This window comes from Antrostomus carolinensis, unplaced genomic scaffold (genome assembly GCF_000700745.2).
Source record: "Antrostomus carolinensis isolate BGI_N321 unplaced genomic scaffold, ASM70074v2 scaffold13750, whole genome shotgun sequence".
Taxonomy (NCBI): domain Eukaryota; kingdom Metazoa; phylum Chordata; class Aves; order Caprimulgiformes; family Caprimulgidae; genus Antrostomus; species Antrostomus carolinensis.
In genome coordinates, this window is record NW_010289238.1 from 130142 (window position 1) to 139388 (window position 9247).

At 39.3% G+C, this 9247-nt stretch overlaps 1 protein-coding gene across 1 annotated transcript in view; it reads right to left on the reverse strand.

Moving 5' to 3' along the window:
* Positions 1–1918, reverse strand: part of TNFSF11 (TNF superfamily member 11) — a 15227-nt gene extending 13309 nt beyond the window's left edge. Inside the window, exon 1 of the mRNA XM_029085395.1 lies at positions 1700–1918. Coding sequence (XP_028941228.1) covers positions 1700–1867 — 168 coding nt within the window. The 5' untranslated portion in view covers positions 1868–1918. The remainder of the gene's footprint in view (positions 1–1699) is intronic.
* Between the last annotated feature and the right edge of the window lie 7329 nt (positions 1919–9247).

Here is a 9247-nt window from a genome sequence, read left to right on the forward strand (position 1 = left end):
CATTGTAGCAGAGCCAATGAAAGGCAGAGCTCACAGAATACGATAAAGGATAATTTTGCCTTAACACTGTTTCCTTCACTTCTCTGATATACTGAAAAGATGCAAATGTAGCCCAAGGCAAGCATTTTCCTATTTTTCTATGTCATCAATATATGATGACAAAGCATCCAGAACACCCACCCAGCTGCTTAATGCATTCTGTTGCATTCAAAGGAAATTCAGAGTCTGATTATTTTGGCAAAGGAAATTGTATTGTTCTCAAACTAATGGTTATCAGCCCAAAAAGTTATCCCTACTCACTACTTATCTTGGCCATGGACATTGCAGCATTTGACCTCCATCCAGAATGGCAGGATATGCAGCCTCAACTAAAGTCAATGCTTTTGTTGAGTAACCAGCAGAAAAATTATGAGAATACAGAGCTTCCCATTCACTTACTGTAACAAGCTCCTTACTCTGTCATAAGAGCTGCATGAATGAGCAGTCTAGCACAAGGACACAGAAAACAGAAGTAGTTGTAGTGTGAGTCTATGAAGTGCCGGAAGACACAAGTAATCCTACAGAGTTAACCTTTTTTTTTTTTTTTTTTCCTTAAGATTTCAAGGAGGTGGTTAGCAAATGGGACAAGACATGAACTCCTAGGTTCCCTAAAGTTTTGTTCACAAAAAGATCTGTCACTCAGGGGACTCGACTGAAAGCAAGCATTAGCAGAATTAAAGTAACATATAATTAACTCAAGTATAATTCACTCTGTAAAGAGTTCATTACTTCAGCTCAAATCTAATGCAGGATCCTTTATGAAATACTGACAGTCTTATGCAGATATGAAGTAGTAGTAACGGACCTGGTAATCCAGGAAAATCAAATACCATAGCAGATATTCAGCTTTTAAATAACCCATAATCAGCACTAAATACTATCACGAACACACAAAGAGATCAGTAAGCAGGAACTGCAGTAAGCAGTGACTGTGACATATATCCACCTTGCCTAGGCTTCTTCATTAGGGCTGACTTCTTTAGCTCACTGCTTTTGTTTTTAGTGTTTGGAAACAAGCTGTCATTCTCAAATGCTGGGCAAAGACTGCCCTGTTGTTGTGCTATGGCAAGAGCTCTTCTGCTGGTGTGGGCATGGTCTGCACAGAACAGAGAACTGGCAAAGTGAGCAAAAAAAGAAAAAGGTGATACTATGCCTCATTTTGGGCTGCAGAAAGAGTAAGAAACAAGAGCAAATGGTGAAAACAAATGTTATCTTCTCTGTCTTTTGGGCAATATTTTGCTTGTTGATGACTTTGACTTGGGAGAATCGTGTGAGAAACAGAGTCAGGAAGATTGCTTCGAAAAACATGTAGAACTGTCAGGGTTTTTTATGAACAACCAAAATGTTGGCAAACCTACACAAATACTAGGACAACTGACTACCATTCAGGCCCATCCAAATGTCAGAACTGACTGCAATCATAGCTTTCTCAGTGCAACTTCAAGTCTTCCTTTCTTAAAAAAAAATGTTTTTGAATACAGAATTGGTTAACCACTACCAGGTTCATAAGCAAACACAGTATGATCTTAGATGCAACTCCAGGTATTATTCAAACACCAGAAAATACTTTCTAGATCTTACCTCCAAATATGTTGGAAACATTGTTGTAAGTTCAATAGGAGCATGAAATAAAGGAATGCACAGTCTGTCTGCCACTTACCTTCTGCACAGCTCTTTGGAGAGCCTGTTTCATGCTTCTACATGATTCTGGCATTAACTTTGCTTCTTGAGTTTCAAAGGATGTATCATGCAAATCTGTATTTTCTTGATGCCCAAAAAGTGTTCTGACACAGTGTGCATGTTCTTTTGAAATTCTAGTAGGGTCCATCTGAAACAAGAATATAAGAACAACCACAGTTTTAATTGTCTGTCCAAGAGACATTAAGCCAGGGCGACATTAAGACCCTTTAAGTCAGGGAGAATTTTCAACCCTCAAAGTCTGGCACCTAGCTAAGTTTATTATCTAATTTTTCATTGTAAACAATGAAGAGAGAAAAGTTCCCCACATGGAGGTTTATTTAATCCAACAAGCATGTGAGATAAGAGAATTATCTTCTGGAGCTGCCTTGTTAGCTTAGACTGGATATCTGGCTTTCAAAAGTCAGAGATAAATCCCACTGTTACAGTAAAATCAGCAATCCTGAATTCCATTTTTTGACCACTCAGTGAAATGCCACAATTATTTTAGCAGGCAACATTCACAGCCATCCTATCTGTAAAAACTATAGTTTGCTAGATGACACACAAATGCCAAGTACTGGAACTTGGGGAAAGTATGTACAATATCTAGCACATCATTTTTAAGAGCAGAAATGGAAGAACAGAAGCCAGTTATGACTGAAACTATTTTGTGAGCAAGAGATATTGCTTCTTGAAACAGTCACGAGCCAGATAGTACAAATTCAGAAAGACCAAAAGATTATAAAACTGTATCAAAAAACATCACTGCCTCATGGGGCAAAGACTTGTAAACCTAAAATATCAGCAAGAAATTTTTAGCACTCAGTCTTTGAGATTAATTCAAACTTTTAAACTTTAAGTTTAGAATACCCCTGAATTCTACTAGTTAGATAAATTGGAAGGATTCTAAGGATTAGGATTATACCTCAGCAGAGTTTAATTGCATAAACATTATTCAAACCATTTCACCCTGTCTCCTCACACTCCATATACTTTACACTCAAGGGATATTAACCACTGTCTTTCAGAGATGGCCTAAGACTCTCAGCAATTGTTCTCAGCTTATATTTATTCTACTTTTATTTCAGGCTTGAAGAGTTTGTGCACTCGAAGTCTGTCTAATTTCTCAAACTGTATCAGCTGGTCTAATAAAGAACATTTACTTCTGTCTTTCTGCATAAGGTGGAAGAAACAATTTTATCTGAGAATTATACACAGTAATACATTATTTGTAATCATGACAAGGGAATGCCATGACATTATGGATAGTGCCTGACCAGTGTTCAGTTTCCTTTAACATAGCACTGAACAAAGCAGAACATCAAAAGGAAGTTTTGCAGAATACAAAACAGCCAGAGTGAATCAAACATGTTATATCATTTGCTCACATGAACATAAATTCAACTCCCTAACCCCCAAAAAGCATAAGGTTAGGATTACAGAGGTGAATTTAAGTCTGCACCATCCGGGCAGCTATCCAACAGGCACACACTGCAGAGAAACATTTGTTGCACAGATGGCAACACCAAATGCTGCCTCCTCCATCACCATTCTTCTGCTGAAGTCTCCAGCTGAGAGCTGCTTGCCTGATTCAGTCAGACCAACATCATGGTTTAGCTGACTCAGTTATCTCTGCAGATTTGGAATGAAACAGGTCAGAAAAGATTCACCTGGAGATCAGAAGATGTCATAGCTTTGAGCAGAGAAGCAGAGATGAGTTACAGAATGGCTTGGAGGCACTAACTTCTTCCTGGGGTGGCCTGACACAGCTGAATCCAAAATAAAATCCATGTATAGCCATTACAGCTCTATGAATTAAACACTAAAAAGTACATTAATAACTTAAGTCAGTTACTGCCGTGCAGCCCCATAAACTGTTTAAGTGATCTAAACCAGCACCTCTGTGCTCTCACCTCCTTCACCACAAAATTTCATTCCTGGTTCTCAATCTCTTCTTCTACATCAATAATCTGGGAGGAATTGTTGCTAATCTAATTTCCTGAAAGATTAGTACCCTGACACCAGCTCACTCCAGGTATCAGACAAGCATCAGAGCCAGTACAGGGACAAGCAAAGGAATGAAAGGGCAGGAAGGCAGCACTAGCTTTAATGACTGTAAAACTGCACCCTAAAAGCATCTCTCCCAGTATGTTCCACTAGTATCTACAACTCAGAAAATCAACTGGAAATCGAAATTTAAAAAAAAAAAAATGAAGCACAAAATGTTTATCAACAGTTGCTAAAACGTATTTAATACAGAATGACCTGGGTTGGAAGGTACCTCTGGAGGTCTCCAGTCCAGCCCCCTGCTTGAAGCAGGGCCAACTCTTAACCTAGGTCAGGCTGGTCAAGGCCTTCTCTAGACAAGCTTTGTGGAATTTCCATCAATGGAGACTTTCAACCTCCCTGAGCAAACTGTTCTACAATTCAACCATTTTTATTGTGTAAAAACACTGGGTTTGATGTCCAGCTACAGTTCTCCTTGATGCAATTTATGACTCTCTTGTTTTTGCTGGGCACTTCTGAAGAACCTGGCTCCATTTTAAGGTAACTAAAAATGGTGATTAATTTCCCTCACCTTAATCTGTTCTTCTTTAGGTTCAAAGAATCCATTTCTCCATTTCTGATACACTACTGTCCCTACCAATCACAACAGACTTCTGCTGAACTCTCTCCAGTTTGTTGATACACCTCTGGTACTGAGGGAGCCAAATTAGGACCCGTTATTCCAGATGTAGCCTCTTACGTTGGGATTGTTAGAGACCTGAGGGAATTAGGGTCTTCAACAGAATCTGGAACATACCTTCTGCCCCTCTACACACACACCACGGGACAGAAGATACATAGCCACAGCAATTAACTGCCAAGTAGATACTCATTTTTATCAGTAATTCTACTACTAAGAGACTGTTACCCCAGCTTTGGATTTATTTAAACACTTCTTCTGAAAAACAGACAAGAATATTAGGTTTTACAACACAAAGGTCATGAAATTTGTAAAGGCCTAAGTGTCCAGCATGACAAATCACGCATAGAGTACACTTACAGCTATCGCCCATCACCAATCAGTCGAACATGTCACACAACACTGTGCTAGAACAGTACCAGTAGATTGTCCAGAAGCACCTACTTGGATTAAAGTTTATCTGTGAAAGGCTCAAGACAGAAAGCCACCATCTCCGCACCAATAGTTAAAAGGCTGAGGGTCTAATGGGAACACTAACTGATCGCTTCAGCAACTTAAAGCTGTGCAGCCCCTCCTGACAAACTGCAAGTCTCTAGAGGTTGTGTTTGATAAGGTGAATCTCTGATCTTGGGACTAGCTAACCTACCTGGTCACCCTTACCTTTTTCAGAAAATACCCAGTATTCACCACATTTAACCATGGAAATTAGCTTGCTTGTCTGAAAAGACATTCTCAGAAATCCTGCATCTTATGTCTTTATCAAGAACATGTACCGAATCACCATGGATGTAAACAGACATTTCAACCAAAACGGTGCGCAAGAAGTGATGCACAGAAGAACTTTCAAAGGCATGTTCTGAGAACTTCTAAAGAGCCAGCTGAAATACCAGAATGGTTTACAGGAAGCAGCTTGCTAACTTGCAAGGCACAGAGACCTTCAGCATGAAGTCCTAAAGATTTAATACATGGAAGAAACTTCAAGATGTAACCAAAAAATATTGGAGAAAGCTTTGTAACACATTAAGTAAGCTAAATACCCTACAGGAATTAACCTGTTTAAAGAGAGGAGTGTCTAGCTTATTCTTCCCACATTACTACTGTGCATACATCCATTTTGTCTGACTTTGGAATTAGACCTAATCTTTCAGTGCCCCCTTGCTTTTCAGCATCTCTCATCATTCTAGTTGCATCTCTGGACACTTTTCACCTAACTCAGGGCTGCCAAAATGAACTTCAGCATTGTGAGTGAGACCAAATAAATTTACAGAATTAAGAACAAATTTTCTGATGTTAAAAAGATCCAGATTGATTTTAAAAGATGGAATACATTCCAACCACCTTTACCTATTAAACATTGCCTCAATTGTGGAATTTTACAGTACCACATTCTGTACTTACTCCTAACAATAAATGTTTATCATTTACACTTGCACTTATTTTCAATCTTACACCAATTTCCAGATTATCAAATATAATTTTGCACTCCATGATCTTTCTTAACCACCAGGAATGGGTTCTTCCAGGCTTCCAAAAAGTACAAATGACTCCACCAAGCTGTTTTCTGTTAGCCACTGCTCTAGAACACTCATGAAACTTTAGATGAAGTCTGAAAGGCAACTGTTTAAAAAGATCCTGTACTGAAAGTCAGAGTTCCACAGATATATGAAATGATAATAAAAATCTGATTTCCAGGTCCCCATTTATGCCAGTGCGAATTCTTCAATATGGTAGAATACTTAACATTTGTACAAATTATTTTTCTTTTAACAGGAAAAATGGATGATCTTGGAGTTCTAGGTTAAATTATGTGAGTTAGACACCCAGCCCCCACATTTGGATTTCAGCACCTCCAGCTTGTTCCACTGCTCCCCAGTTCAGTCAGTGTTAGACCAAATTTCTACTCTTTTATAATCTAAGTGCACTAAGGAAATGGGCTAGAAAGAAAAGTTTAAAAGCAAAGCTTTTGGAGACTACACTTTAGCATTTACCAGTGAAAGTTAAATAGAATATTTAACTCTCTCACCTTCTGCTGTGCATGAATCTCTATTGCATAATGATTTCCAGCTGCTCCAAGTATCTAACTAAATTTTCATGGCATTCTCATTGATCATGAGCAAATATTCCTCATGAAGTAAAAGCAAAATAAACACTTAAGACCAATACATTTTGTTATTGTTTACTTTTTTGAATTCAGTACACTGCACAAGATGGTCCAAAAAGAAAAGCCAGAACATCTTAATATTTTTACATTTCAGAACACTACTACCAGGACATTGGTAAAATTCAATTCCTCATTTCTTAGTTTTTCCTTCTTTTTAGATATACCAGCTCATTTTCTCATTTGCATTGCGCTGCATTATTTCTTGGCCACAAACATGTGTTTACCCATGAAAATCTAGTGTCAGTCTCAGTTATGTGTCTTGTGAAATTCCAAATGCTCAAGCCACAAAACAAACAAAACTAAGGAAAAACCAAAACCTCAATTATTGTCTCAGCTCCTATTGTGTCATGATCCAGCCCAAAGGATTTTATGCAAATACAGATAAAATGTGTATGGTAAAACTGAGTCAGAGTTTACTCAGCCTCTTAGGTAGAGTTTTAAAGAGCTTGTTAAATGTATAATTTCTTAACATCAGCCTATACAGTCAAATCTTGCTAATTCACATTTGGTTAATTCACAGGTCAAACAATTCAAATCTTTTGAGGCACAGCTCCCACTATTAATTTCTCATTATTTTAACAAAACACACCGCAATACTTAAGTTCTGTTATTAAAAGCACAAATTTAAATAGCTGAAATTTGTACTGAAAAGTACAAATTTAGATAGCTTACTACAACTAAATTTGACAGCAATCTTTTCAAAAGAAAGAGGTTGGATCATATCCCATATAAATAAAACAATCTGCAAGACAGTTAAATAAGACTTAACTTCTTCAGGACCTACTATATTTTTCCATCTATCTTATTTCACAATAAGAAATCAGTGAACAAATATGGGTTACCATATATTATTGTGAATTATGTACTCCACAAGTATATTTATTATTCTGTTTTTCAGTGATAGCAAAGAAGACGTTTTCTCCATTAGATATTTTTCAGGCAACAACTTCAGTCGAGTCTACGTCTAGCTACATTGTCTTTTAGATGTTTCGGAAATTCAAGTTTACAAAGGACTCCATCCAACAGCATTACTCCAGATCTACAGGAACAAGAAACTGGCATGAGAATTAAGCTGCCAAATGCAGAATTACACCCGGACTATGTAATTTTTTAAATCAGGGAAGCAGAAGAAAAATAGTCATTATGGTAAGAAAGCTCTTTTTACCCTTTGTTAGGCATGTGTGAAGCACTGACATGAACCTATCAGAAAGAGTCCTTAATAAGGGGAGGGAAGGTAAAGAGAATGTAAATATGGAGTTTTCAAAAAGGATACTTTGATTGTTTTGACTGCAATGGCTCTCTAACCTACTCACCAATGTACAGCTGTGCATTTCTATGAGCTATGTTTTGACACAGACATCTTTTCAAGTTCATGCAGATTTGGACTGAAAAACATTTCCCTGCAACAAGCTGAAGTAGGCATTAATTTATTTCACTGTCAAGCAAACAAGTAGCTTTAAGCTACTTTACAATGAGTGCCAGAAATTAAATGTCACTTTTCTGAAGCACACAGGATATGATTAAGTAAGTATTGTATGGCTGTTCATTTTATTTTTGTAAAATGGCACACACAAAGCCACTGTCGGCAATACGAACTGGTCTTCATAATAAAGGATGAGCAGCGTTACTGTATACTTGATAGCCATTCCTCCGTTTAAGTGGGCATACATTTGCGCAACATCTGTTTTCAGAGTTCACTTTGTTAAGAAATCCAGTCTGCCACATCAAGATCAAGCACATCTACCTAGAAAGTAAACTGAAATAGCTTTCCGCTCCCTGCTGACTTCAGATAAAAAGTACACACGACACAAGTACCACTTCCATGAAGGCAGCGAGACTTATATTAACAGAACTAACTAGCGCCCGATGAAAAAGCCGAGCAGAAAGCTAACACCTTGCCATGAGAAGCAACCAGCCAGCAGCCCCCCACTTCCTCTGAGAAGGCTCAGTTGTGTGGGGTAAGAGACACAGCAGCGAGTGAATCCAGCCAGCCAGCCAAGCCATTTCCAAGAAGTGGAGTCCTCTTCTCTCCGAAAGCCTAACCGCTCGTCACCTCATTTCCTCACAGCGATACCTCCCTGTGCTCCTTCCTGCGCACACCACCTGCGCCTCTGGTGAAGCATCCCCTGGCAGACCTGGGGCCTCAGAAAGGAGCTCCTGAGCAACAGCGGGCACCTCAGAACGATGGCCGCTAACACACAGACCTGACTCTGCAGTGCTCCTGCACAGCCTGAAGGACAAATGGTCCCAAGGGGTGCTGGCTGGTGGGTTGTTTTTTGGGGTTTTTTTTTCCCCTTAAAGACATTTCTCTGCTGGTGAAACAATTATGGCAGCTGAAGACCTCAGCCACATCAAAACGCTCTCTGGTGAATAACTGAAACCTGCTCATTAACAACCAAAGCCCCTTCAGGTGAAGGATCATTAAGCTGCTTTCCGAGTCGGATATCCCTCCGATCTGACCTCGTTGAGAAACCCCCATAGGCACCATTAGGGCCACAGCACTGCCTAGACCACCTCAGGAGGAACAGCTCCAGCGACCAGGGGACAGCGCGGGCCGGGCAGGGTCCCGGGAGCCCTCCAGCCTGATGCCCTCTCGAGCTGGGACAACTTCAAAGCCGGAGCAAGTTTTTTTCTGGCATTTTTTAATGAATTTCCCCCATCCCACCGACGTGAGCACTTTC